The 27,955-nt window shown below is 56.3% G+C and overlaps 4 protein-coding genes across 14 annotated transcripts in view; 2 read left to right on the top strand and 2 right to left on the bottom strand.

The window, feature by feature from the left end:
• Positions 1 to 8,389, bottom strand: part of LOC100589182 (galactoside 2-alpha-L-fucosyltransferase 2-like) — a 41,917-nt gene extending 33,528 nt beyond the window's left edge. Inside the window, exon 1 of one of the 2 annotated variants that reach the window (XM_030821001.1) lies at positions 8,284 to 8,389. The gene's annotated coding sequence lies outside the window, so the exon portion shown is untranslated. The remainder of the gene's footprint in view (positions 1 to 8,283) is intronic. The other variant, XM_030821002.1, reaches the window with a different exon arrangement.
• On the top strand, positions 111 to 8,481 carry CA11 (carbonic anhydrase 11). Its single transcript, XM_003269742.4, has 9 exons — positions 111 to 830; positions 919 to 993; positions 1,822 to 1,964; positions 6,136 to 6,321; positions 6,531 to 6,626; positions 6,793 to 6,865; positions 6,956 to 7,110; positions 7,383 to 7,548; positions 8,286 to 8,481. The coding sequence occupies exons 1-9, from the start codon at positions 764 to 766 to the stop codon at positions 8,309 to 8,311; spliced, it is 987 nt and encodes a 328-aa protein (XP_003269790.1). The 5' UTR covers positions 111 to 763; the 3' UTR covers positions 8,312 to 8,481.
• Positions 8,482 to 8,883: 402 nt separating this feature from the next.
• DBP (D-box binding PAR bZIP transcription factor) lies at positions 8,884 to 16,386 on the top strand. Its single transcript, XM_003269740.4, has 4 exons — positions 8,884 to 9,572; positions 10,440 to 10,850; positions 13,136 to 13,347; positions 15,894 to 16,386. Exons 1-4 carry the CDS (start codon positions 9,434 to 9,436, stop codon positions 16,107 to 16,109), a joined length of 978 nt encoding a protein of 325 aa, XP_003269788.1. The 5' UTR covers positions 8,884 to 9,433; the 3' UTR covers positions 16,110 to 16,386.
• Positions 16,387 to 16,540: 154 nt separating this feature from the next.
• Positions 16,541 to 27,948, bottom strand: SPHK2 (sphingosine kinase 2). 10 transcript variants are annotated; one of them, XM_030820992.1, is made up of 7 exons: positions 27,701 to 27,948; positions 26,684 to 26,835; positions 20,575 to 21,046; positions 19,107 to 19,256; positions 18,879 to 18,973; positions 18,671 to 18,786; positions 16,541 to 18,264 (listed from the first exon to the last, which is right to left on the bottom strand). In XM_030820992.1, the coding sequence occupies exons 2-7, from the start codon at positions 26,720 to 26,722 to the stop codon at positions 17,172 to 17,174; spliced, it is 1,965 nt and encodes a 654-aa protein (XP_030676852.1). In that variant the 5' UTR covers positions 26,723 to 26,835; positions 27,701 to 27,948; the 3' UTR covers positions 16,541 to 17,171. The 10 variants fall into 10 exon arrangements, with proteins under 10 accessions (XP_030676852.1, XP_030676853.1, XP_030676854.1 ...); XM_030820993.1 differs by having other exon boundaries at positions 27,555 to 27,733; XM_030820994.1 differs by having other exon boundaries at positions 27,623 to 27,710.
• Between the last annotated feature and the right edge of the window lie 7 nt (positions 27,949 to 27,955).

Here is a 27,955-nt window from a genome sequence, read left to right as displayed (position 1 = left end):
CCGGCCCCAGGTGTCCCGGCCACCCCCGCCCGCGTGGCCCCGGCGCGGCTGGGAGGCGAGGACCAGCCCCCTACCTCCTCCGGAATCCTGCCCCTTTGGCACCCCCCCACCCCCAGCCAACCCGAGGAGTGTTTGCTGCTATCAGATCACCTGCTCCCCCAGCCCAACAACAAAATTAAATAACACCACGGGAGAGGAGAGGGAGGGGGAGGAGGGAGGAAGGGACGAGAGAGAAGAGAGACTGAAACAGGGAGAAGAGGCAGGAGAGGAGGAGGTGGGGAGAGCACGAAGCTGGAGGCCGACACAGAGGGAGGGCGGGAGGAGGTGAAGAAGGAGAGAGGAGAGAAGAGGCAGGAGCTGGAAAGGAGAGAGGGAGGAGGAGGAGATGCGGGATGGAGACCTGGAGTTAGGTGGTTTGGGAGAGCTTAATGAAAAGAGAACGGAGAGGGGTTGTGGGTTAGGAACAAAGAGGTAGCCCTGGAGGCCGCAGAAGGCTGAGAGGAGTAGGAAGATCAGGAGCGAGAGGGAGACTGGAGGATTCCGGGAAAAGAGGAGAGGAAAGAAGAAAGACACAGAGAGACGGGAGAGAAGAAGAGTGGGTTTGAAGGGGGGATCTCAGTCCCTGGCTGCTTTGGCATTTGGGGAACTGGGACTCCCTGTGGGGAGGAGAGGAAAGCTGGAAGTCCTGGAGGGACAGGGTCCCAGAAGGAGGGGACAGAGGAGCTGAGAGAAGGGGCAGGGGTCCCTCGGAGGCCTCCTGGGGATGGGGGCTGCAGCTCGTCTGAGCGCCCCTCGAGCGCTGGTACTCTGGGCTGCACTGGGGGCAGCAGGTAAGACCTGGGGTTCCCGGCAGGAGCCCCCGAGGGAGGGTGGAGGTGGGGATGCCAAGGAGAGGGATTCAGGTTGCTCTCTTCCCAGCTCACATCGGACCAGCACCTGACCCCGAGGACTGGTGGAGCTACAAGGATAATCTCCAGGGAAACTTCGTGCCAGGTGCCGCCAAGGCGGGGACCCAGGAGTCCGGCCCTCCCGGCGCCTCCTTCTTCAGACTCAGGAACCTGGGTTCCCAGCTCCCTCCTCCCCCCAGGACCAGGAGTCCCAGCCCCCTCCTCTGTCCCTCAGGAGTCGGGCCAGCCTCTGAACCCCGGGGGCTCACCATGGGACATTATACATGCGCATTTCAAGTAGTGAGTGGGAGTGAGTGGAAGGAAAGTGTGGGGGTGGAGATTATGTGTGTGTTTGCCGGGAGAGGAAGGTCCTGGCTCCTGCTAGGAACCAGAGGCTGGGTGGCCCCGTCCCCCACCTTGTCCAGACCTCTCTTGCAGCTCCTCTCCCCAACACATTAATAATAATCCAGCTGTGGGATGAGAGATTAAAAAAAGAACTACAACTCCCACAGGGCTCTGGGGCAGGTAGGCAGCAGAGGGGTAGGCTGTTAGCACTGGGGCCTGCTGGGAGTTGTAGTTCCATCTGCAATGGCTTAAGATGGGTTTGATCCGCTGGGCGCGGTGGCTCACGCCTGAAATACCAGCACTTTAGGAGGCCGAGGTGGGTGGATTACCTGTGGTCAGAGTTCAAGACCAGCCTGGCCAACTTGGCGAAACCCGTCTCTGCTAAACTTGGAAACTATTCCAAGATTCTTCTAGGACCCAGAATTCTGGATCAGAGCCCAGTCCTCCCTCAGACCCAGGAGTTTAGGTCCCTAGCCCCTCCTCCCCTGGGATCTGGGAGTCCAGACCACAGGCCACTCAGCAGATACTAGCCCTGGGATCCAGTCTCTATTTCTGACTCCTTGTCCTCCTACTCCGACCCCACCCCCAGGGCCTCCTTTCTGGGGCCTGGTGAATGCAGCGTGGAGTCTGTGTGCTGTGGGGAAGCGGCAGAGCCCCGTGGATGTGGAGCTGAAGAGGGTTCTTTATGACCCCTTTCTGCCCCCATTAAGGCTCAGCACTGGAGGAGAGAAGGTAAGGGGCTTGGAGGGAGGAGCTATTGAACCCACTGGGGATGGGCATGAGTAGAGGCTGGGAAATGGGGTGCCAAGGTAGGAGAGCAGCCTTGAGGGAGGAGGGGACACGCAGTGGGTGGAGAGAAGGCTGCTTATACTGTAAAATGGATCACCCATTCTTCCCTTCCCAAGCATGGTCCCCTAGTCTCCCCATTTCTTCAGAAGCAATGAAAAGCAGAACATTTCCTGCGCCAGGCAGATTGAAAAGCTTGATAAGCCTCTCATCTTATAACCACCCCACAAAATGGGTACAATTATTATTATTATTATTATTATTATTATTATTATTATTATTTTGAGATGGAGTTTTGCTCTTGTTGCCCAGGCTGGAGTGCAATGGTGTGATCTCAGCTCACTGCAACCTTCACCTCCCAGGTTCAAGCGATTCTCCTGCCCCAGTCTCCCGAGTAGCTGGGATTACAGGCATGCACCACCATGCCCAGCTAATTTTTTGTATTTTTAGTCGAGATGGGGTTTCTCCATGTTGGTCAGGCTGGTCTTGAACTCCTGACCTCAGGTGATCCACCTGCCTCGGTCTCCCAAAGTGCTGGGATTACAGGCATGAGCCACTGCATCCAGCCAAAATGGGTACAATTATTAACCTTATTATATACATGCAGAAACTGACACACAGATGTTAAGTTACTTGCCTAGGATCACACAGAGAGCCAGCACTGGCATTCAAACCAAGCAGCATAGCATGAATGCTGGGACCAGCTTTACAATACCATGCTGGGAACCATACTTTTTTTTTTTTTTTTCTGGAATTGGGATCTCACTCTGTGACCCAGGCTGGAGTGCAGTGGCCCAGTCATAGCTCACTGTAACCTCAAATTCTTGGGCCCAAGTGATCTTCCTACCTCAGGCTCAAAAATAGCTAGGACATGCCTGGGTGTGGTGGCTCACGCCTGTAACCCCAGCACTTCGGGAGGCTGAGGTGGGTGGATCACAAGGTTAGGAGTTCGAGACCAGCCTGGCCAACATGGTGAAACCCATCTCTACTAAAAATACAAAAATTAGCTGGGTGTGGTGGCATGTGCCTGTAATCCCAGCTACTCGAGAGGCTGAGGCAGGAGAATCGCTTGAACCCAGGAGGCGGAGGTTGCAGTGAGCTGACATCACACCACTGGACTCCAGCCTGGGTGACAGAACAAGACTCCATCTCAGAAAGAAATAAATACAGAGAGAGAGGGAGAGAAAAGAGAGAGAGAGAGAAAGAGAGAAAGAGAAAGAGAGAGAGAAAGAAAAAAGAAGGAAGGAAGGAAAGGAAGGAAGGAAGGAAGGAAGAAAGGAAGGAAGGAAAGGAAAGGAAGGAAGAAGCCAGGATTGCAGGCACATGCCAGTATGCTTGGCTAACTTTTTAAGTTTTTTGTAGAGGTGGGGTCCCACTATGTTGTCCAGGCTGATCTCGAACTCCTGGGCTCAAGTGATTCTCCTTGCCTTGGCTTCCCAAGGTGCTGGAATTACAGCTGTGATCCACCGCGCCTGGCCAATACCATTTCTTATAAGAGCCGGCACTACCTTTCATTTAGCTGCCCCAGCCAAAAGCCTCAAAGCCATTCCCCATACTATCCTCTCTCCCTCACGTCCATTTCCAATCCATGTTCTTTCTAGCCTTGCTGCTAAATATTATTCAAATCCTTTCACCTATCACGCCCTCTACTGCCCCCAGTCTCATGTAGGCACCATCATCTCCCACCTGGACGGGTGGCGTACCCTCCTCACTGGCCTGCCTCACTTCCTGCAATCTATTCACCCCACAGCTAGAGAGATGTTTAAAACACAAATGAGATCATATCACTCCTGCTCAAAATCCTCCTATTAGGATATGTAATAACAGCAAACATTTACATAGCACTTACTATATGTTTGGCACTCTGGCAAATGTGTTATATATATGCAGTTTATTTATTTATTTATTTTTGTTTTATTTTTTTAGTCGGAGTCTCGCTCTGTCGCCCAGGCTGGAGTGTAATGGAATGATCTCAGCTCACTGCAACCTCCGCCTCCTGGGTTCAAGCGATTCTCCTGCCTCAGCCTCCCAAGTAGCTGGGATTACAGGCACCCACCACCACACCCGGCTGACTTTTCTATTTTTAGTAGAGATGGGGTTTCACCATGTTGGCAAGGCTGGTCTCAAACTCCTGACTTCTGGTGATCTGCCCACCTCAGCCTCCCAAAGTGCTGGGATTACAGGCATGAGCCACTACATCCAGCCTATATATGCAGTTTATTTAAATAAAAATACAAAACTCTCTACTGTTTTCCACAAGGTCCTGCACCATTCAGCCCCCATAACCTCTCTCTCCTCTGTTCACTGGACTTTGATGAAGTCTCTTTGCTGTTACTCAAACAGGCCACCTCAGGGCCTTTGCACTTGCTGTTCCCTCTTCTCTTGGAATGCCCTTCTCTCTGTTCTTTTGCAAGTTACCCCTGCTTATCCTTCAGGTCCCCATTAAAATGTCACCTTTGGCCAGGTGCAGTGCTTCGTGCCTGTAATTCCAGTATTTTTCAGAGGCTAAGGCAGGATGATGACTTGAGCCCAGGAATTTAAGACTTAAGACCAGCCTGGGCAACACAGGGAGAACCCTCTCTACCAAAAAAAAAAAAATTGAAAATTGAAAATTAGTTGAGCATGGTGGTATGTGACTGTGGTCCCAGCTACTTGAGAGGCTGAGGCAGGAGGATCGTTTGAGCCCAGGAGTTTGAGGCTGCAGTGAGCTGTGATGGCACCACTGCAATCCAGCCTGGGTGACAGAGTGAGACTTTGTCTCAAAATAATAAATAAAAATAAAATGTCACCTTTGCAGGGAAGCTTTTCCTGACACCCCCCATCTAAGCTGAGCTCCCCATGACACCTCAGAGCTCCCAGTTCCCCCAAACATGAGCTCAGGATGTAATTAATTAAGCAGTTACTTATGTGATTCACAATTTTCTGTCTTGCCTTCATTAGAACATAAACTCCATAAGGCCCAGGACTTTTGTCTACTTGTTTATTTCTCTATTCTTGCATCCACGGCACATAGCACCAGCTCAGTCAATATTTGTTAATCAAACAAATTCACCAATATTGGGCACCAACTTACAGACTGGCACAGAGCCTGGAAAGTGGTCAGTGTCCAAATTATGTTGAATGATTAAATTACTGTTGTAGGCCAGGCACGGTGGCTTACGCCTGTAACCCCAGCACTTTGGGAGGCCAAGGTGGGCAGAACATCTGAGGTCAGGAGTTTGAGACCAGCCTGGCCAACATGGTGAAACCCCGTCTCTACTAAAAATACAAAAATTAGCTGGGTGTGGTGGCACACGCCTGTAGTCCTAGCTACTCAGGAGCCTAAGGGAGGAGAATCGCCTGAACCCAGGAGTCAGAGGTTGCAGTGAGCCAAGATCTCGCCACTGCACTCCAGCGTCGGCAACAGAGTGAGATTCTATTATACATAAAAAAAAAAAAAAGCCGGGCGCGGTGGCTCATGCCTGTAATCCCAGCACTTTGGGAGGCCGAGGCGGGTGGATCACGAGGTCAGGAGATCGAGACCATCCTGGCTAACACGGTGAAACCCCGTCTCTATTAAAAATACAAAAAATTAGCCGGCCGTGGTGGCGGGCGCCTGTAGTCCCAGCTACTCGGGAGGCTGAGGCAGGAGAATGGCGTGAACCCGGGAGGCGGAGCTTGCAGTGAGCGGAGCTCTTGCCACTGCACTCCAACCCGGGCGACAGAGCGAGACTCCATATCCCCCCTCCAAAAAAAAGACCGGCGCGGTGGCTCACGCCTGTAATCCCAGCACTTTGGGAGGCTGAGGCGGGTGGATCACCTGAGGTCGGGAGTTTGAGACCAGCCTGACCAACGTGGAGAAACCCTATCTCTACTAAAAATACAAAATTAGCCTGGCATGGTAGCGCATGCCTGTAATCCCAGCTACTCCGGAGGCTGAGGCAGGAGAATCGCTTGAACCCAGGAGGCGGAGGTTGCGGTGAGCCGAGATCACACCACTGCACTCCAGCCTGGGCAACAAGAGCGAGACTCCGTTTCAAAAAAAAAAAAAGACTGTTGGAATCAGAAAATGTAGGCGTGGGAAATGGGAGATAAAAGATCTCTCCCTGCACCCTGACAGCTCCCGCCTCTCCCACAGCTCCGGGGAACCTTGTACAACACGGGCCGACATGTCTCCTTCCTGCCTGCACCCCGACCTGTGGTCAATGTGTCTGGGGGTCCCCTCCTTTATAGCCACCGACTCAGTGAACTGCGGCTGCTGTTTGGAGCTCGCGACGGAGCCGGCTCGGAACATCAGATCAACCACCAGGGCTTCTCTGCTGAGGTAGTGACCACTGATTGTTCCCGCGACCCTCCGCCCTGAGTCACCCCAATTCCTCCCACCTCACCGCCTTAGTGTCTCACGCCATCCTTCTCCACAGAACTGGCCTCCCACCCTAAGCACTAATCCTCAGCCTGATTCGGGCCCCCAAAGCTGGGGTCATGCTCTCCTCCCCTTCTGCTTGGGGACCCCATGCTCTGTGCTACCCCCAGGTGCAGCTCATTCACTTCAACCAGGAACTCTACGGGAATTTCAGCGCCGCCTCCCGCGGCCCCAACGGCCTGGCCATTCTCAGCCTCTTTGTCAACGTGAGCGGAGGCGAGATTCGGAGGGAGGGAGCAGTTGGGTGCCTGGAACCCGGGGTCTGAGGGAAGCGGGGTGCTGGGAGGCCCAGACACCTGGGTCCTGGGGGAGGAGAAGGTTGAGGGCTTGGACTTCTGGGCTCCCGTGTCCTCACCTCGTACCCCCACACAGGTGGCCAGTACCTCTAACCCATTCCTCAGTCGCCTCCTTAACCGCGACACCATCACTCGCATCTCCTACAAGAGTAAGTCCCTGGCATGCTGGGGGCAGTGGTCACACACGAGGGGGGTTCAAGAGTGCCACCCCTCTTTACTCTGGCCTGATATTCCCGCAGATGATGCCTACTTTCTTCAAGACCTGAGCCTGGAGCTCCTGTTCCCTGAATCCTTCGGCTTCATCACCTATCAGGGCTCTCTCAGCACCCCGCCCTGCTCCGAGACCGTCACCTGGATCCTCATTGACCGAGCCCTCAATATCACCTCCCTTCAGGTGACCTTCTGTCCGCACCGCCCTTCCTAGGCCTGGGTACTCCACTCACTGGCCTGGGTACTCCACTCACTGGCCTGGGTATCCCCTTGCTCACCTGCCCTCCCTCTCCTCATAGACTGAACTCAAGGAGGTAAGAGGGTCAGACCACCTTGGGGGTGGGTGGGGCTGAGAACAGACCTTGCCCACATGCTCCCAGGGGCGGGATTTCCTGCATGACGTCACCAAGACCATTCACTATTCACTCCCAGTTTCCCACCCTCCTTCCACGGCAGATGCACTCCCTGAGACTCCTGAGCCAGAATCCTCCATCCCAGATCTTCCAGAGCCTCAGCGGTAACAGCCGGCCCCTGCAGCCCTTGGCCCACAGGGCACTGAGGGGCAACAGGGACCCCCGGCACCCCGAGAGGCGCTGCCGAGGCCCCAACTACCGCCTGCATGGTATGGTCCAGTCTACACCCCCTCTAAGTCTTGGGCTAACCCGCTTATATGTGTCTCCCCTTGGTGTCTCAGTGTGATTCAGTCCCATCCTCCTTCCTGCGTCTGTATGGGCTAGCCTCGTGAGCTGTCTCTTTTTCTCTCTTTCCCTACATGTCTACGTGGTACATTCCACCTCCCAGCCCTAGGCCATTGCTAGCCCATGACTTGTCTTTCCTCTTCGCTGCTTTGTAACTTGGTCTATAACCCTTGACCCCTAACTTCCTATGGTCCGATTACCTACTGTTCTGTGCTTCCTATTACTGTGAATTTCCAAAATGGTACAATTTGGATCCTCTCTCCCTTTCCAAGTCGTACTACCTTACGCTGTTCCACAATCTGATGCTCCCTTCCCCCTTACTGAGAATCTACAAGGTACAACCCCTTCCCTCCACCTCTGCCTCCCTGTGGTTCGGCCCAGGAATCTCACACCTCCCCGGCTTCTCAACATGGTACAGTCCACACCCCCCCATGAAGACCTTCAAGTAGTTCAGCCTAATGCTGAATCTGGACGTCCCGATTCCCCCCTCCTATTGGCTTCTTGTGGTTCAGCCCAGTGCTTCTCGACCTGGTACATTCCGGTTCCCCGCTCGCACACTTCCGACGGTAGAGCCCAGCGCGGCGCAGCCCACGCCCCCTGCACACCCCCCGCCCCTTCCATCCTAAACTGACGCCCCCTGCCGTTGTCCTCTGTCTTACAGTGGATGGTGCCCCCCATGGTCGCTGAGACTCCCTTTCGAGGATTGCACCCGCCCGTCCTAAGCCTCCCCACAAGGCGAGGGGAGTTACCCCTAACAAAGCTATTAAAGGGACAGAATACTTCTTGTTTCTCAGTGGTCTGATTGTAGGCGCGGTGGGGAAACATTTGGGTATTAAAGAACAGACTTCTTCTGGAAACCAGTCTTCCTCTGTCTAAACCTCCGCTACTCGGTTTTTTGGTTTCCGGCTTCTCAAAACCATCTTTAGGACCGCGGCGCCTTTAAGCGGCGCCCCTTTTCCCCCCCATCACCCCCCTCACCGTCGGACAGCACGAGCAGAGCCATGTGCTTCCCCCTCCCGCCTGCCTCATTGGCCCAAACTGGGTCACGGTCCCGCCCCCAGTACCGCCTCCCATTGGGCAAATGTAGGTCAGTGTCCCGCCTCCCACCGAAAGGCAAGGCAACTTCACGCGCTGAGCCCCTCACGCGCTCTCCTGGGCCCTGGCGGATCCAGAGGCCCCATTGGCTGTGCGTCTCACGGGGTCGGAGACGATTGGCCCGTGTTTGCAGCCGGAGGGAGGCACGCGGCTGGGGTGCATGCCCATAGAGGCGGGCGGGGCTGGACGCGCCGGGCCGGGACCCGGAGGAGGGGCGCGCGCTGTGGCGTCGGGTGTTTTGGTTTGGATTTTTTTTTCCGCGAAAGAAGTTTGCTTTGGCCACGCCTCAAGGCGGCCGCCTCCTCCTGCCCCCTCCTCCGCCCCTCCGCGCACACCTCTAGGTGCAGATTGCAAAGCGCCTTCCGTTGCGAGAGCTGCAGATTTTGCAAGAGCCAGGCTCGCCCACCTTATAGAAGGAGCGCCTTGAGTCCCCTCTCACCCTCGGTTGCAAAGAGCCGGCCGCTTGATCTGGATACCCCCTCGCCCAGACTGCATGATCTCCCGGGACCCTCTTGAGTTGCACGTTTCTGCACCGAGGACCTCAAATCCCCGTCGCTCCTAGGATTTGCAGCGTTCTGGATACTGGAGGGTTGCAGGCTACACTCGCCCGCCCCTGGGCAGACACTCGTCCAAACCACTGGAGTGTGCTGGTGACTGGCAGGCCAGCCCTTCTCCTCTCCATGAACCCGTGAGCCTGGGGGCAGGTGCCAGGCGATGGCGCGGCCTGTGAGCGACAGGACCCCGGCCCCTCTGCTGCTGGGCGGCCCGGCCGGGACACCCCCTGGCGGGGGAGCGCTGCTTGGGCTGCGGAGCCTTCTGCAGGGGACCAGCAAGCCCAAAGAGCCGGCCAGCTGTGAGTTCTAACCCCTATCTCACCCACTTCGGACACCCTACCCCCTTAGGGACTCAGGTGCCGTGGGGTGGGGGCCCATAGAAACCTCCTGTGTGCGGGGAGTCCATCTTCCCAACCTTAATCTACTCAATTACTCAGGTGTTTAGGCCCCTAGATCCCTCAGCTCCCAGGACCCAAAAGCGCCGGCTCTGAAGCCCGTCCACCCTAAGGACCCAGGCACCAACGTCCCCAACGTCCTCCCCGCTTAGTTCACAGGAGTGTAGGCCCCAGCCTCCTCTTCCTTTTGGTCCGGGAGTCTGGACCTCTGGGGTCCCAGGGAGGGGGTGTGTCGGGTGCTCACACGGTGGTGACACGGGCTTGGGCGGAGCGTCATGGGGTCACATGGAGTCTAGGGATGAGGAATGTGCCCCAGGAATAGAGCCCCTTCCTGCCCCTTACAGATGGTGGGGGAGGGGAAGGGGGTACAGCGCGCAGGGGATGGGGGTTGGGTAATTACAGTGAAATTACAGAGCTGTCTTTTTTTCTCTCACCTGGCCAACCCTCCACCTACCCTGTCTCTGCCCCCCTATTCCTGAACTTCCGTCCCTCTTTCTCTGGTTCGCTGTCTTTCTGTGTCTCTATCCCTTCCCGGCATTCTGTCCCCATCTCTGTGAATCTGTCCACCTGTCTCTGCCACCCCCATCTCCATTATTTCTGGGTCTCTCTCCCACTCTGCATCTCCGTCCCTTCATCTCCCGTCTCTTCTCTCCGACCCCCCGCCCCTCTTTCTCTGGATCTCCGCCCTGTTCCTCTCGGACTCGGGGTCTCTTCTCCATCTCTATCTCCCCCACCTCACCCTCATCCCAACCTGTCTTTCCCGGCCCGCAGGTCTCCTGAAGGAAAAGGAGCGCAAGGCGGCCCTGCCCGCAGCCACAACCCCTGGGCCAGGCCTGGAGACTGCGGGCCCGGCGGATGCCCCGGCTGGGGCGGTGGTGGGCGGCGGGTCCCCGCGGGGGCGCCCGGGGCCGGTGCCCGCCCCGGGTCTGTTGGCGCCACTGCTATGGGAGCGCACGCTGCCGTTCGGCGATGTGGAGTACGTGGACCTGGACGCCTTCCTGCTGGAGCACGGGCTCCCGCCCAGCCCGCCGCCCCCCGGTGGCCCGTCGCCGGAGCCGTCGCCCGCGCGGACGCCCGCACCCTCCCCAGGGCCGGGTTCGTGCGGCTCGGCTTCCCCCCGCTCCTCTCCTGGGCACGCCCCCGCCCGGGCTGCCCTCGGGGCCGCCAGCGGCCACCGCGCAGGTGCGGCGAAGGGGGCGGGGCGGGTCCTGACGGGGCGGGGCTTGGACTCAGGGGGCGGGGCTGTGCGACGCTGGGGGGCTGGGACCGTGGGACGGGGCTGGGACCGTGGGACCCGGCTGCGGCCTCGAATTCTGTGTCCAGTTGTCGAGAGGTGTCGTGGGAGGGGGCCAGATTCGGTGTCTTTTAATGGGTCAGGGACTTGGTCTTCTGGATCCATAGGGGAGGAGAGACTTGGAACCCTAAATTCCAGGAAGCCGGCCCAATGAGATTTTGTGGGTTTTTCTGTGGGACGTGGGGACAAAGGATGTGGATACTCGTGAAGCCAGAACTGGAAGTCCAGAACACCAGAGTTATTTACTGGGGAGTGGACTGAGCCCAGAATCTGGGCCCATAATCGATGGAACTGGGATAGGACTGGAGCCCCTAGGTCCTTTATAGGGGCAAAGGCAAAGGAGGGGCACAGAATTCTGTTTACTCAGGACATAAGAAACTGGCAGCCCAGGTTCCTGGGTCCCCCAGTGGGGCGTGCTGTAGCCCCGGGTCCCAGAGTTCTTCAGAGGGGAAAACGTTAGGGATCTTGTTTCTGGATCCTCCAATTGGGGCTAGGGCCAAGCTTCCTATATTCCTAGGAGAGGCCTGGGATCCCAGAATCGTGGGTACCCCAGTGGCGGGGGTTCTGGGAAGGTCCAGGAGGCCGATGCTCCCCGGAGAGCAGGGGGTTGGGATCTTTGGAGGTTGAGAAGTTGGAGCTAAGTGACTGGAAGAGCAAGCGGAAAGATGTTTCCCTTTGGGCACATTGAGGTCTCCAGGGATGGACGGCAGGTCGGGGATTCCTGGGCACACCTGCCCCAGGTTCGACCTCCGGGCCGAACCAGGGCTCTACCCTTCCTAGCCGCACATTCCTGCGCCACGTGAGTCCTCCCATCACTCCTCCGCGCTTCGCGCAGGCGCCTTCGCGCGCGAGGGGGCGGGGCCGGGGGAACGTGAGGGCGCTGATGGCAGGGGGGCCTGGGAGGAAGGGAGGAGGAGAGAAGCAGGCGTCAGCACGTGACTCGGCCCTGAACCTGTGTCCTTAGCTGGCCTGGGCTGGCTGGTTCTTAAAGGTACAGGCGCCTCCTTTCGGACCAATCTTCTGGAACCTTAGAGCAGCTTCTCCTCCTCTTCCCTTACTCTTCCCAGCGAGTAGCTCTTAGACTCTAACTTCAGCGCTTTTCAGTGCAGTAGATTCTTTTTCTCTGGACAGTCTGGGGTCTAAGCTTAGGTCGTGGATTCGGTAAGTAGGATTCAGGCTAGACTGTGCATCTGAAGTCCTGAGGTTTTAGAAGCAATAGCCCCATCGCTTCTCGGCCTTTTGGCTAAGATCAAGTGTAGAAGCAACGGCTGGGCGCGGTGGCTCACGCTTGTAATCCCAGCACTTTGGGAGGCCGAGGCGGGCGGATCACGAGGTCGGGAGCTCGAGACCACGGTGAAACCCCGTCTCTACTAAAAATACAAAAAAATTAGCCGGGCGTGGTGGCGGGCGCTTGTAGTCCCAGCTACTCAGAGAGGCTGAGGCAGGAGAATGGCGTGAACCCGGGAGGCGGAGCTTGCAGTGAGCCGAGATTGCGCCACTGCACTCCAGCCTGGGCGACAGAGCGAGACTCCGTCTCAAAAAAAAAAAAAAAAAAAAAAAAAAAAAAAACAAAACAAAACTGTAGAAGCAATAGCCCTGATTCATGTGTTACCTAGGGCAAGTCAGTTATGACTGGGACTCAGTTTTCTTGTTTGTAAAGGTGGATATGGCTCCATGATCTCTAAGCCTCTTTATGGCTTAGGGGAACCTTCATTTTTCTTGTTATTTTGGAGACAGAGTCTTGCTCTGTTGTCCAGGCTGGAGTGCAGTGGTATGATCTCAGCTCACTGCAACCTCCATCTCCTGGGTTCAAGCAATTCTCCAGACTCAGCCTCCCTAGTAGCTGGGCTTACAGGTGCCCGCCACTACACCCGGCCAATTTTCGTACTTTTAGTGAAGATGAGGTTTTGCCATGTTGGCCATGCTGGTCTCGAACTCCTAACTTCAGGTGATTCGCCGCCTTGGCTTCCCAAAGTGCTGGGGTTACAGGCGTGAGCCACTGCGCCTGGCCAAGGGAACCTTCATATTTTATATTAGGGAGATTAATCCCTGGCCGAATTTATGCTAGATTCCAGAAGGGTTTCTACGTGGCTATGATACCAGAGCAAGAGGTACCTTCAGGAAACCCCCTCCCTAAAATACACACTCAGCTGACACGTGCTGTTCCTCCAAGGCCTGACCTCTCGGGACACACCCAGCCCTGTGGACCCAGACACCGTGGAGGTGCTGATGACCTTTGAACCCGACCCAGCTGATCTTGCCCTATCAAGCATTCCTGGCCATGAGACCTTTGACCCTCGAAGACATCGCTTCTCAGAAGAGGAACTTAAGCCCCAGCCAATCATGAAGAAGGCAAGGAAAATCCAGGTGCCAGAGGAGCAGAAGGTGAGCAGAGCTGGACGTGGGACATAGACTTGGCTGGAGACATGCCCCACAGCCAGGGAGGGGCCTTTTCTCACAGTCAGGCCTGGGCTTCTCATTGGGATTAGTGTTCAGCCTCTCCTGCTGCAGCCTCGGCCTGCAGCCACGGATTAGTCCTCCTTGGCCACGGGGCACAAGGGGGCAGGGGCCTGAGGTTTATGAAGACAGTGTCGACTGGGCAAGGGGCCTCACTCGTGTAATCCCAGCACTTTGGGGGGCTGAGGCAGGAGAATCTCTTGAGCTCAGGAGTTCAAGACCAGCCTGGGCAACATGGCAAAACCCCATTTCTACAAGCTACTCGGGAGGCTGAGGTGGGAGGACTGCTTGTGCCTGGGAGGTTGAGGCTGCAGTGAGCCAAGATTACACCACTGCACTCCAGCCTGGGCAACAGAGCGAGACCTTGTCTTAAAACAAAAGACAGTGTCACTGTGGGGTGCTGACTCAGCCAGCTCTGCTAGGTCTACTTGTAGAGACTTGGAGCTTCTCCTATTACTTGGGTCCAGAGCTCCACCGGGCACAATTGTGAAGGACAGTCTTCCTTGGCAATGGGATATCAGCCCGTGGCCTATCTCTCCTTACTCAGCAGGCCTTTGATCTCTGATGTGGGACTTCCTTTGGAGTGATTGCATTTGGCTAGGATGCAGACTCTGCCAGCCCCTTTAGGCCTTGTTTCCTGGGCCTGGACTTCTCACTGGTGGGAGACTTCAGGCTTCCATTAGCAGCCAGTGCCACTTTCTGATTTGGGGTGATTTGAGCAGTCATTGCATCTTTGCATCATTTTGTTTTTTGCCATTACTGGAGTCTTCCCTAGCAAGAGTTGCTTGGGCTTCTGTTACAAGACTTTGTCATTCTGGGCCAGGTGCAGTGGCTCACGCCTGTAATCCCAGCACTTTGGGAGGCCGAGGCGGATGGATCACGAGATCAGGAGACCATCCTGGCCAACATGGTGAAACCCCATTTCTACTAAAAATACAAAAAATTAGCTGGGCGTGGTGGCACACGTCTGTAGTCCCATCTACTTGGGAGGCTAATGTAGGAAAATCACTTGAACCCAGGAGACGGAGGTTGCAGTGAGCTGAGATTGTGCCACTGCACTCCAGCCTGGCGACAAAGCAAGACTCCATCTCAAAAACAAAAACAAAAAGAACAGGCCAGTCGTGGGGACTCACGCCTGTAATCCCAGAACTTTGGGAGGCTGAGGCGGGTGGATCACCATGTCAGGAGATTGAGATCATCCTGGCTAACACGGTGAAACCCTGTCTGTATTAAAATACAAAAAATTAGCTGGGCATGGTGGCGGGAGCCTGTAGTCCCACCTATTCGGGAGACTGAGGCAGGAGAATGGCGTGAACCCGGGAGGCGGAGCTTGCAGTGAACCGAGATTGCGCCACTGCACTCCAGCCTGGGTGACAGAGTGAGAACTCTGTCTCAAAAAAAAAAGAACAAAAATTAGCCAGACATGGTAGCGGGCACCTATAATCCCAGCTACTTGGGAGGCTGAGGCAGGAGAATCGCTTGAACCTGGGAGGTGGAGGTTGCAATGAGCCGAGATCGTGCCACTGCATTCCAGCCTGAGTGACAGAGCGAGACTCCATCTCAAAAACAAACAAGACTTTGCCATACCCTTGTGTAAGACATAGCTACTTGAAGCACCTAGGACTGGCCTGTAAGTCAGATCTACACCAGTGGTTTCTGCTAGAGGGCCCAGTTGCTAGGGACTGGATTTACCCTCGCAAGCAGGAACTGGGCTTTAATTAAATGGTGGAGTGAAGAGCATCTTTCTGAGCCCAGTGGTCCTTGGTTACTAAGGAGGAGTCCTCCTTAGGAACCAACTTCCAGGATGGGAGGACTTTAGGTATAATCCTCTGGGGAGGTCTCAGGATAGTCCCCTTTCCTAAGGGACAGCTCTTCTCTCAGGTCCTGCTGGGGAGGAGGCTATTCTCTGGCCTCAGTTCAAGGCCAGCAGGTCAGAGACTGGCCACAGTCATTGAAGCCACTTAGACCTCACTTTTGTTTGCCAAGGATGGATGAGGTTGCCTTGGCAACCAGGTCAGAAGGCCCCAGCTCTGGGAGGATTTTATGGGACACCAAACCCCATCACCAGGGCACCAAGCTTTCCTTAGCAACCAGGATCTGGAAAGGCAATGTGCAGGGCAGTGCTCTTCATTGGGAGAAGCCCTCAGATCATGAAGGCCTTGTTGCTAGGGAACAAGCATCCTTAGCAAGCAGGAGCTAACTGCAGGCCTTTATCATGTGGGGAGGGCTGGGGTCCGCTTTGCAGAGTGGAGACTTGAAGCGAGTTGCTTGAGGGTGGGGGTCTATCTCATGCCTTTACTGTTGCTAGGGGCCCAATCTCCTTAGCAACCAGGGCCCTAAAAAGGCAGACCCTTGGGTACGTAGCCCAGCAGAGACCTGGTGTGGTTTAGGCCCCGCTGCTGGGGCTCCCTTCCTCTCTCGCTGGAACCTGGGTCCCTCTGGACCTTCAGTGCCCTCCTTCTCTTCTCCTGCAGGATGAGAAATATTGGAGCCGGAGGTACAAGAACAACGAGGCAGCCAAGCGGTCCCGGGACGCCCGGCGGCTCAAGGAGAACCAGATATCGGTGCGGGCGGCCTTCCTGGAGAAGGAGAACGCCCTGCTCCGGCAGGAAGTGGTGGCCGTGCGCCAGGAGCTGTCCCACTACCGCGCCGTGCTGTCCCGATACCAGGCCCAGCACGGGGCCCTGTGAGGCTGCCCCACATCCCCACCTGGCGGAGCTCTCCTCCGCCTTGCTGAGACTTACGCCCTGTTCCCTTCCTGCCCTGTGGCCCACGGGCCGGCCAGCTGGGTGCCCCAGGGACGTGATAATGCAGATAAATACATTTATATTTTTAAGAAAAAGCGAGCCTCCCCCCTCCCTTGCGGGGGCGGGGAGGGTCCTCTGTGTGTGTCCCCGGCACGTCAGGGACCCTATCCTCCCACCGCCTCCGTTAACACGATCCTGAATAAATCTTGAGAACCCCAGAGCCAGCTGTTGTGGAAGAAGAGGGCAGCTCCCTGGCATACTGGCTACAGCCCGTGGGCAGCTCCGGGCTGCCGTCCATAGAGGGCAGGCGCTGCTGGAAGTGCTGGAGTCTGAGTCCTCCCGCGGGCTGTCGGATGGAGGAAGGGCAGAAGGTCTGAGAGGAATGAAGCGACTGCCTTTATTGCATAGACCTTTTCAATTGCTTTTTAGATTGGGGACGGAGGACGCGCATGAGACGAACAGGGGATATGAATTTCCGCGCCCCCACCCGCGGGGAGAGGAACATTAGTGCAAATCCTAGCGCCGGCCCCGGGGAACCTGCCCCTCCTGGGCTGATTGGCCAGCTAAATGGAGGCACCGGAGTGGATGGGGCGAGGCTGCGGGCCCTGACCGGCCGACTCACTGAGGCCTACCCCAGCCAGTACATTCCAGGTCCTGTCATTGGGCGACGCGTAAAACAGACTCCGCCCTCAGCCAGCCTGGCCGGGTAGAAGCAGGTGGCGAGCATCAGGACTGAGCCCTGCCCCGTAAGGGCGGCCCCAGATCAGACGCCAGGCCCCGCCCTCATTGATCAGGCACTATCCTCGGGACGAGCCCATTTTTCTTTAACCGTGTCGACGCCCACCCTCCAGCATCACGTCTGCTCCCATGAAAGCGAGCGCAATCCTGAGACGGGGCCAGGGCCCTTGCCACCACAACTCTAGCAGCCAGGCCACACCCCCGGCTCAGGCTCCGCCCCATTGGAATGTAGGCCCCGCCCCCGGCGGGTTCCAAGCTTGTTTAGTTTCAGGGCTCCCGCCCCGGGCAGCCAGGAGGCCCAGTGAGCAGTGTACCGAGGCCAGGGTGCATCTGTGCCTGTAGCGGCCCATACTCCACCTGCTCCCCGTCCACTGTGAGCACTCCGCGCGGCGTGAGCGGCTCTAGGCGGAAGGCACGGGCCGCAGCGTAGCCCAGCTGCGGACAGCCCAGGCTGAAGTGGCTACCACGCTCCATGGCCAAGAAAAGGCGCAGCAGCGCAGCCCGCGAGATGCCGCTACGCACCCAGCACAAGTGCACCAGGCCGTCGTCGAAGCGCGCGTGCGGAGCTGCCACCAGGTCAGCGCCTAGGTGGCTGGGCGAGATGGCCAACATGAGCACAAAGTCCCCCTCCAGCGTCACCCAGTCTGGGGGCAGCGGGGTGCCCAGCGGAGGCAGCAGGTGGTCAGGCGGGCCGCAGGTGGAGGCCGCTACCCGGGCATCAGGGGTGGGAAGTGGGAGCCCAGAGGATGGGGGACTTACGGGGGCCCCCTCGGAGACGGGTGAGTGTAGAGCTGCCTTGGGAGAGCCAGGAGGTGAAGACAGCAGTGGGTCCGGGGACAGCGGAGCATCCCCAGCCCCACCCCAGTCCCCAGCCAGCTCTGGGCCCCCACCGTTGAGGGACAGGATGGGCAGAGGTTCTGGCGAGCCAGGGGAGGCCAGGGCAGGCTGGGGCAGGGGAAGAGGCAGGTCAGACACAGAACGATGCAGGGGTGAGTGGGCCATGGGCGGGGCTGGGTCTGGGGTTAGGGTCAGCTCCGATTTGGCACGGGGCAGGCTATGGGCAGGGGTGGGCGAGGCAGGTTCCACAGTGGCGGGAAGGTAGGAGAGGCGTCCTCGGTAGGTGTGCAGTGTGGCAAGGCCCAACACTGTGCCCAGTGTGAAGCGGGCACTGCCCAAGGCCCTGAAGCGCTCGCTCTGGATATCCACATCCGACACGAAGCCCCAGGCCACAGACAGGAATGAGAAACAGCGGGAGCCCGAGGCCAGCGTCACGGAGAGCAGGTCCAGTGGGTGGCCACCACCCCGGCACAGCAACAGTGAGCAGTTGAGCAGCAGGTCCAGGCCCAGAGCTGGCTCAAATCTTCACAGCCAGAGATGGACGGACACACAGAAGGAAGGAGCAAACAGGGGTGGGGGAAAGAGACAGGTAGGGAAGCAGGTGGCAATGAGACCAGGAAGGCCATGGCCCAGGCCCACCACAGCCATGGGGCCACCTCCAGGCGACTCCTTACAGGGCCAGGTTGCCGGTCATCTCTTTCATTTGCTCCCGACAATTCACTGAGTGCCTCTCATGCCAGGCAGAGTTCTGGGCAGTAGGGATATAGCTGGGAACCGGGCAGGCAAAAATGTCCAGGAACTGGGGGTGAGGCATCCCACAGGCAGGCTGATTTACTTGACTGACTGTGGGTTTGGCTGAGTGGGAGATACAGGGATCCCTATCATCCCAGGAGGGGCTCATCCCTCCCTTCATGGTATCCTCAACCTACCCCCCGTGCTGGTTCACTGCTCCGGCCAGCGCGTTGCCCGAGCCGCAGGGGAGGATGCCCACAGGCATCTTCACAGCTTCCTCCCAGTCAGGGCGATCTAGGAGCCCGTTCAGCACCTGGAGGGTGGGAGACCAGAAGCCTGGGTCCTGGTGGCAGCCTCTGCAGTCCTCCAGGGCCCAGGGCTAGGGGCAGGGTGCTCCTGCTCTACCTCATGGAGCAGCCCGTCTCCCGAGACCGTGACGATGCCATCCCACTCACTCAGGCTCAGCCCCTGGACCAGCTCCCGGGCGTGGTTCTGTCGTTCTGAAGTGGGATACCGGGCCGTCAGGCAGGCTGCCCCACCCCAGCCCCATAGACCCAGGAGTCCCACCCACCACTTTGCTCCCTTAGGACTCAGCTGTCCCAGCCCCCAGCCCCCATTCTCACTGGCCCTTACCTGTCTGGATAAGGTTGAAGGACAGCCCAGCTTCAGAGATCATGGGAAGCACGTGGTTCTTACACCACTGCCAGGCCAGGCCCCGCCCTCCAAAGGGATTGACCAATAGGAGCAACCGGGGCGGCCGGGGTAGCAGGTCAGGGGTGATCTCTGTGGAGAGAGGTTAGAGTCTGCAGAGGCCAGTGACCCAGGTCCCCCACCTTGGAAACAGTCCCTTCAAACAACCCCCAGTGGAACTGGTGGAGGGCTGGCCCCTGGAACCTGCTGGCTCTCATCTGGCCAGGCCTAGGTATGCAGCCCTGCCCCACCTCCCAGGTGCTGAGACAAAGGCAGGGCTTAGGTGTGAAACCAAATGCCCTTTGTCCCCATGTGTAGGAGGAGCTGTAGTTCGGAGCTGTCGTTCCCACTTTTCTCACCCCGAACACCTATTACCCAGGATCAGGTTACTTCCAGCCCTTAGGGGCCCCAGGCAGGATTAGATGCCACCTCTGAACTCCAGGGAAGCCCTAGACCTCTGTTGGCACCCATCACTCTGGGTGGTGCCTGGTCCTGTCTCAGGCTGCTGCTCTCACCAGCCTGGGTGACTCACTTGTGGTCAAGACCCATGCAAAGGGGAAGAGAGGGTAGGAGACAGAAACATAAATCTAGCAAGAGAACAGCAGATGTAAATCGCTTTTCTCTGCCTGCGTTTTTGTTTTGTTTTGCTTTTTGTGATGGAGTATCGGTCTTGTTGCCCAGGCTGGAGTGCAATGGTGCAATCTCGGCTCACTGCAACCTCTGCCTCCCGGGTTCAAGTGATTCTCCTGCCTCAGCCTCCCGAGTAGCTGGAATTACAGGCATCCGTCACCATGCCCGGCTAATTTTTGTATTTTTAATAGAGACAGGGTTTTGCCATGTTGGCCAGGCTGGTCTCGAACTCCCGACCTCAGGTGATCTGCCTGCCTTGGCTTCCCAAAGTGCTGGGATTATAGGCATGAGCCACTGCATGCAACCTCTGCCTGTGCTTTTTTTTTTTTTTGAGACAGAATTTTGCTCTTGTTGCCCAAGCTGGAGTGCAGTGGCGCGATCTTGGCTCACTGCAACCTCTGCCTCCTGGGTTCAAGCGATTCTCCTGCCTCACCCTCCTGTAGCTGGGATTATAGGTGCGCGGCACCACACCCGGCTAATTTTTTGTATTTTTAGTAGAAATGGGGTTTCACCATGTTAGCCAGGCTGGTCTCGAACTCCTGACCTCAGGTGATCCACCCGCCTCAGCCTCCCAAAGTGCTAGGATTACAGACATGAGCCACCACACCCGGCCCTCTTGTCTTTTTGTTCCTTCTGTAGCCCATCCCTGTGTATCACTCCTAATGGATCCAGAGAGATACATCACCCAGACACACAGAAAAATAAAGACACAGCTGCCTATGGGGGAAATTCTGCAGCGACACCAAGGTGGCCCCAGGACAGCAGCTGCCCAGCGCCTCACCCCCATCCCCGGGCAGTGGCAGTCCTCGGAGCAGACAGGTGAGGGCGGTGGCCCAGCGCTGGGCCTCGGCACGGTTCTCTTCGTAGGTGGCGGCCCCATCTGCCCGGAAGGTGCGAGTGGCTCTGCGCCGGGCCCCGCGCCGGCCCCGAGGGTAGGTGTAGATGCAGAAGTAGGCCGCTGAGTCTGAGGGGCTGCGGCTTCGCAGGGTGCAGCAGCCTGAGACCTCGGCCAACGGGACCAGGCCACCCCGGGGCCTCGCTTCGGGTTTGGGGCGCAGCCGCTGTATGTGCAGGGCCTGTGATGTGAGGGTGAGGGCAAAGCTTGGGCCTCGGGCTGGGTAGGAGCCAAACTCGCCATGGAGGAGTGGGGTGCTGGCAGCCAGTGGCGGTGGGGGTGGGGCCATGGCCTTAGCCCTGACCAGGGTGCTCCTAGGCCCGTGGCCCCAGCTCCCGGTCAGCTCCTGGTCCGGCCTCTGCGGGAAGGGAGGAGAGAAGGGGTGAGAGTTCAGGACCCCATGGCAGGGGCAGGGAGGGGCAGGGGCTGTGGACAGGAGGAGACAATGAGGGGCAGTGGCAGGTGAGACAGGAGCACCAGAGACAGACAGGCTCAGACAGGTGCAGGCAGACCTTGAGGATGCGGGACAGAGGCCAGCTGAGCAGGAAGGCCAGCATCCCGGAGGGGGCTGGAGACCCGGGCATGCAAACATCCAATCATTTATTCCCCAGTAAGTATTCAATACCCTCTATGTGCCAATCACGGTGCTAGGCCTAGCAAACACAGCAGGAGACAAAGCAGCCCCAAATCCTTGCCTTCATAGGAATAGATAAACAAGAGAAAGGATTGAAATATACAGGGGGTTGGGTGATGATAACGGGCTTTGGGGGAAAAGAAGGCACAGGAAGGGGAATGGATAGTGGGATTGGATATGCAGAAACAGACATGCAAAGGCTGAGAGACACACCCCCCACCCCCGCCACCATACAGTGCAGTTGGTAACAACAGCAAAACAATCACAAACGCAACAGAGATACCGTATGAGAGCCAGAGAAGCACTGAGAGGAGACAAACAGGGTCAATGAGGTGAAACCCAGGCTGATGAAAGATGCTTAAGAGAGTAAGACTATTTCACCCCAACAAGAAAGGCAAGACAGAGTGGAAGGGAGAGCAAATAGGAGGGGTAGGAGGCAGGCATGAGGACAGCTGGAGAGAAGGGATATGACAGAGGGACTACGGGGTCCGAGAGGAGCCACATGCGAGCGCCTGCAAGGGGCAGGGGCCAAGAGCTGGCCCCTGAGCACTGACCTGGGTGTCTGGCCGCCTGCTCTCCAGGGAGCGGGTGGGAGCAGGACTGAAGTCCCTTCCCCACAGGCCCTCTCCCTGCCCTCTGCCTGGATTCTGCCTCCTCCTTTCGCTCACCTTTGTTCCCCACTGCCCCGCCCAGCCACCTGCCAGTCCTGCCCCTCACATTCCCCAGGCCCAGAGCGCCAGGACACCCCCCCACCACGGCCTGTGGACTCACCCTTAGGAACTACATCTGCCCCCCTATCCCCAGCGGCTCTCTCGGGTCCAGGACGTCTGCCTCACCCCCAAACCTGCCCTGGCCCCATTATGGGAACCTCAAATCAGATTCAAGCACATAGCCCTAGATGTCCTCCAGTCTTGGGCCTGGGTCTCTGTCCCTGGGTCCCCGAGACCTGGACATGGGTCTCCATCCATTGGTCCCCAATCCATAGGCCTGCGTGTCTGGCCCTGGGCCCCCAAGCCGCCATCCGCACTTTATTTCCAGAACCCAGTCCCAGGCCTGGGTTCAGTCCCGTCCCAGGTTTTCCATTTCCATCTCCCACCCCGGTGCCGCAGTCCCGGGCCTGCGTCTCTGTTCCTCTTGGTCCCTCAGTCCCCTAGACTCCGGTCCCTGCCCCGACCCCCGCACCCTCCTCACACGCCGGGTCCTCCTCCAGGCGGTCCCGCAAGTCAGCACCAACAGCCCCCATCAGACCTAGGGGTGGGGGGAGGATGTGCATCCGCTCAGCCAATGGCCGTGCAGCCGGCCTGGGCCGCACCAATACGAGGGCGCGGGGGGTGGAGCCAGTCAGTTCGCGAGCTTGGTACAGGGACCGGCCGCGGGAGAGACCGAGAACTGGGCGGGGCCTCGCTCTTCGGGAGACTGGCCGCCATCGTAGGTGAGGGCCGACGCGCAGCGGAGACGACGTCGCGGCCCCATAGACAGCGCCGTTGTCGCCATCTTTGTTAAGGGAGAGTGGGCCTGTCCCACCCATTGAATTCACAAAAGAAAAGGGGCGTGAGGGAGGAGGTCTTTAGTTGCAAAGACAGAGACTCTAACACGCTTAACAAAGGCCCAGAGATCTAGACACAGAGCAAGGCAGAGACCTAGAGAGGCCGGATGAGGCAGTAAGAGAGCTGGGAGGGGAGGGAGAGTGGGGAAAGTGAAAGATACTTTTCTTTTCGGACAGTTACAGAGTCAGAAACCCAGAGAAAAGCAGAGATATAAACAAGAGACCAAAACAGTGGGATTGAGAATGTGCAAGGTAAGGATACAAGAAAATCCTGAAAATGACAGACACGGAGACAGATGGAGACAGACACTTCTGGAATGGAAGCCGGGAAGGAGAGGCTCATTAATTCAGACTTATTTACCTCAGGCTCAAACCAGAATGGAAGCGGCATGAGATAAACATCTGCCCAGTGAATGAACCAGTCACATGGCAAGACAGAGACAGAGAGAGATGGGGACAGTATCTCTAGGTCAAAGGTGAGGGAGGGAGAGAATATTGGAAGCCCAGGGGCTGGGAGGAACTGGGACAGAAAGTGAAGATGTTGACAGACGCACCGAGGCAAAGACATGGTGAAATTGAAAGAAAGGCAAGTATATATTAGGAGACCTAGAAACAGAATTGCATAGAGAGAAAGAGATATGCATTAGGAGACAAGGACAGAGCTCACTAGAAAGTGACAAATGGGCCGGGCGCGGTGGCTCACGCCTGTAATCCTAGCGCTTTGGGAGGCTGAGGCGGGTGGATCACGAGGTCAGGAGATCGATACCATCCTGGCTAACACGGTGAAACCCTGTCTCTACTAAAAACACAAAAAATTAGCCGGGCGTGGTGGTGGGCGCCTGTGGTCCCAGCTACTTGGGAGGCTGAGGCAGGAGAATGCAGCGAACCCGGGAGGCGGAGTTTGCAGTGAGCGGAGATTGAGCCACTGCACTCCAGCCTCGACAGAGCGAGACTCCGTCTCAAAAAAAAAAAAAAAAAAAAGAAAAAAAGAAAGTGACAAGTGTAGGCTGTAGGCCGGGCGCGGTGGTTTACGCCTGTAATCCCAGCACTCTGGGAGGCCAAGGCGGGCGGATTGCGAGGTCAGGAGTCCGAGACAAGCCTGACCAACATGGTGAAACCCCCGTCTCTCTTTTTTTTTTTTTGAGATGGAGTCTGGCTCTGTCACCCAGGCTGGAGTGCATCGGCACGATCTCGGCTCACTGAACCGCCTGCCTGGTTCAAGCGATTCTCCTGCCTCAGCCTCCTGAGTAGCTGGGACTAGAGGCATGTGCCACCACGTCCTGCTAATTTTTCACATTTTTATTAGAGACAGCGTTTCACCGTGTTAGCCAGGATGGTCTCGATCTCCTGACCTCGTGATCCGCCCGCCTCGGCCTCCCAAAGTGCTGGGATTACAGGCGTGAGCCACCTCACTGGGTCGAAATCCCCGTCTCTACTAAAAATACAAAAATTAGCCAGGTGTGGTAGCACGCGCCTGTAATCCCAGCTACTCAGGAGGCTGAGGCAGGAGAATCGCTTGAACCCAAGAGGCGGAGGTTACAGTGAGCTGAGATCATGCCACTGCACTCCAGCCTGGGCAACAGATCAAGACTCTGTCTCAAAAAAAAAAAAAAAAAACCAGACAAATGTAGGAAGAAGTTTGCTTATTGCCAAATCATGTACCTAGCATCCAACCCACAGTAGCAACGGCACCAGATAGTATGTGCCAAGGAATGACACAGAGAGAAAGGGGGACAGAAACCCAGTAAGACTGAGACGGGAGCACAACAACTAAGCTTGGGGCCCTGGGAGAAGGAAAGGCAGAGACACTGAGCAAAGAAGCTGAGATTCAAACACAGAGCCTAAGTCACACAGACGAGAGGACAGGGAGGAGGAAAAGGAGAAAGGACCCTGCAGCTCACACACACTTGCTGTGTGACTGCTGGGAAGCCCCTGAATTCTTGGCATCAGCTGTTCTGTCTGGGAAGTAGGGAGAAAGCTATTCACACTGAAACAGGAATTAAAAGAAATTAAAGAATGTGTAAGCAAAAACTCAGTTGTATGTAAAAAACCCAATTCCCCCTGAGGAAGAGAAAGAGATGGAGTCCTTTAAAAATTAACTGCCTGTTTTTCTGTTTGTGGCTAGTGAGCCTTATCTAACTCCCTTTCCCAGGCATTGTGAAGACCCTGTTTCTCTAGCTGTGCAGCTGCAAGGTCACTAGACAGGATAAACTCAAGTCGTGAAACATGTTTTTCCTTGAAAAGTAAGAAACAATGTAATGCATGTCTCAATTGAATAACTGTCTTTGTTTCTCGCTTCTGTAATATGCTTCCCCCTGTACAGATCTCCCCCTAGCCCCACAAAATACTTAAAAGGTAACTTGACTCTTTGTTCGGTGCTCAGTCTTTTTCGATGTTAATCTGACTGGGCCGGTGCACCTAAATAATAAATAATAAGCATCCTCCTCAACCCCTCAGTTTCTCTGATTCCTAAATTATCCCGCTGGAACACCTGCCTGGAGAGAAGGTCTGAAATCACTTATAGAAGGGCTTCCAGGCTGGGCGCGGTGGCTCATGCCTGTAAGCTCAACACTTTGAGAGACTGAGGTGGGAGAATCCCTTGAGCCCAGGAGTTCAAGACCAGCCTGGGCAACAGAGGGAGACCCAGTCTCTAGAAAAAATAAAACAATTGGCCGGGTGCAGTGGCTCATGCCTGTAATCCCGGCACTTTGGGAGGCTGAGGCCGGCGTATCACCTGAGATCGGGAGTTTGAGACCAGCCTGACCAACATGGAGAAACCTCGTCTCTACGAAAAATACAAAAGTAGCTGGGGTAGTGGCGCATGCCTGTAATCCCAGCTACTTGGGAGGTTGAGGCAGGAGAATTGCTTGAACCCGGAAGGCGGAAGTTGCAGTGAGCCAAGATCGTGCCATTGCACTCCAGCCTGGGCAACAAGAGCGAAACTCCACCTCAAAATAAATAAATAAATTAATTAATTAATTAATTAAAAAAATAAAAAAATTAGCCAGGCATGGTGGAGGCTACTTGGGAAGCTGAGGTGGAAAGATCACTTTAGCCCAGGAGGTTGCAGCTGCAGTAGGCTGTGATTGCACCACTGCATTCCAGCCTGGGCAAGAGTGAGACCCTGTTTTTTCTTTTTTTTTTTTTTGAGACGGAGTCTCACTCTGTCACCCAGGCTGGAGTGCAGCGTGATCTCAGCTCACTGCAACCTCTGCCTCCCAGGTTCAAACGATTCTCCTGCCTCAGTCTCCCGAGTAGCTGGGATTACAGGTGCACACCACCATGCCAGGCTAATTTTTGTATTTTTAGTAGAGATGGAGTTTCACTATGTTGGCCAGGCTGATCTCGAACTCCTGGCCTCAGGTGATCCACAGGCCTCTGCCTCCCTGAGTGCTGGGATTACAAGCTTGAACTACCACGCCTAGCCTCCAATCTTTTTTTTTTTTCAAAAAAAGAAAAGATGCTGGGCGCGGTGGCTCACGCTTGTAATCCCAGCACTTTGGGAGGCCGAGGCGGGCGGATCACGAGGTCAGGAGATCGAGACCACGGTGAAACCCCGTCTCTACTAAAAATACAAAAAATTAGCCGGGCATGGTGACGGGCGCCTGTAGTCCCAGCTACTCGGAGAGGCTGAGGCAGGAGAATGGCGTGAACCCGGGAGGCGGAGCTTGCAGTGAGCCGAGATTGCGCCACTGCACTCCAGCCTGGGCGACAGCAAGACTCCGTCTCAAAAAAAAAAAAAAAAAAAGAAAAGCAAAGCTTCGGATTTTGTCGTTCTACAGTATGAGGATCTTGGCTTTTAGATGGTCCCTTACCTGGTCCTGCTGCTCCTCTGCTTCAAGGTGTCCATTCATCTGCTGGTCCTCTGCTCTGTTACATCAACAAGACCCTGGCCCTGGGTCTTAAGCCATAGTAGGCTCGTAGGAGCAAGGAGTCAGGTCTCACTGTCCTGGCCTGACCTTCAGCTCTGTGGAGGAAAGGTGAGTGAGGAGCAGCATTGAGAGCAGACTGCGGGAGGCCCTTCCAGGCTCAATGTGCCTGAGAACCAAGAGGCAGGGGCCTCCCTTGGTGCGGGGGGAAGAGTAGATAAGTCATTTTAATCACTGCCCCAGCCAGTCCATCTGGTTGCACACAATATGTATGCTATAATAGGAGTGAAAGCTAATTTTTATGGAGCACTTACGTGCAAAATATTGACCTCAGCAGTTTTATCAACTTTCATAATCCTGAAAAACACCCTGTGTGCCAGGCCTGTTGTCATCCCCTTTTTGTCCATAAGGAGAGTAAGACCCAAAGAAGTTAAGTGATTTTCCCAAGATCACAGAGAGGTTAAATGACTTGCCCAATCACCCCATTAGTAACTAGCAGAGCCAGGATTTGAATTTGGTTATAGCCTTGCAAGGCCCCATCTCACCATCTTTCTTTGCTTCTACTTCTCCCTGGGTCTCCATCTCACCCCTCTTTCTAGGTCTCCTTCCTACCCTTTGGGCCTCCATTCCCCCCACCCCCAAGCCACGGGGTCTCCACTCTTCCTCCCCTCTGAAACTCTGTCTCCCTCTTTCTAGGTCTCTTTCTAGGTCAGGGAAGGGCCATCTAGGGGCCGGGGGAGAAGGAGAAGCGGAACTCAAAGGATGGGAATACAGAATGCTATAGATTGAGGTGCAGCAACATCATCTCGGGTTAGACCTTAAGTAGGACTTCCCAAGCAGCGGCTGCGCCTACGAAGTGCAGCGCGAGATAAGGGAGCGGTGAACCTGATAAGGAAACGCCCGAAGCGTGGAATCAGAGCTTTCCAGATGCCCCGACTAGCCCTGCCAGCCCCGCCTCCTCACCTCCAACACTGGGCCCGCCGGGTCCTCCGGGAGCCACTGAGAGGCCGTCGGCGTCGGGCCAGAGCGTCACCGCGCGACGCGTCGTGCTGGCTCCACACATCTCGCTCCCAGATCCCTTTCTTCCGGAAAGCTATCGAGAACATTGCCCGGGTAGGGCCAGAGAGGCCCCCGACGTGCTGGCCCTTCCCTCTTGGACGTTGCGCTTGTTCCTCTGCTCTATGCTCTCTGCGGTTATCGCCGGACTAGTCAGTCGTC

The sequence above is a fragment of the Nomascus leucogenys genome, chromosome 10, assembly GCF_006542625.1.
Source record: "Nomascus leucogenys isolate Asia chromosome 10, Asia_NLE_v1, whole genome shotgun sequence".
Lineage (NCBI taxonomy): Eukaryota > Metazoa > Chordata > Mammalia > Primates > Hylobatidae > Nomascus > Nomascus leucogenys.
Note: the sequence above shows the minus strand (reverse complement) of the source record. Positions and strands in the feature narration are given on the sequence as shown.

Coding starts and splice junctions, on each gene's coding strand:
- SPHK2 (XM_030820989.1), bottom strand. CDS start 21,280: ATGTTTGCATGCCCGGGTCTCCAGCCCCCTCCGGGATGCTGGCCTTCC. Junction 18,974..19,106: donor CTTCAACCTTATCCAGACAG/GTAAGGGCCAGT, acceptor ATCCCACTTCAG/AACGACAGAACCACGCCCGG. Junction 18,265..18,670: donor GCAGTGAACCAGCACGGGGG/GTAGGTTGAGGA, acceptor CTGGCTGTGAAG/ATTTGAGCCAGCTCTGGGCC.
- DBP (XM_003269740.4), top strand. CDS start 9,434: ATGGCGCGGCCTGTGAGCGACAGGACCCCGGCCCCTCTGCTGCTGGGC. Junction 9,573..10,439: donor GCCCAAAGAGCCGGCCAGCT/GTGAGTTCTAAC, acceptor CCCGGCCCGCAG/GTCTCCTGAAGGAAAAGGAG. Junction 10,851..13,135: donor CGCCAGCGGCCACCGCGCAG/GTGCGGCGAAGG, acceptor TGTTCCTCCAAG/GCCTGACCTCTCGGGACACA.
- CA11 (XM_003269742.4), top strand. CDS start 764: ATGGGGGCTGCAGCTCGTCTGAGCGCCCCTCGAGCGCTGGTACTCTGG. Junction 6,322..6,530: donor ACCAGGGCTTCTCTGCTGAG/GTAGTGACCACT, acceptor TGCTACCCCCAG/GTGCAGCTCATTCACTTCAA. Junction 7,549..8,285: donor CCCCAACTACCGCCTGCATG/GTATGGTCCAGT, acceptor TCTGTCTTACAG/TGGATGGTGCCCCCCATGGT.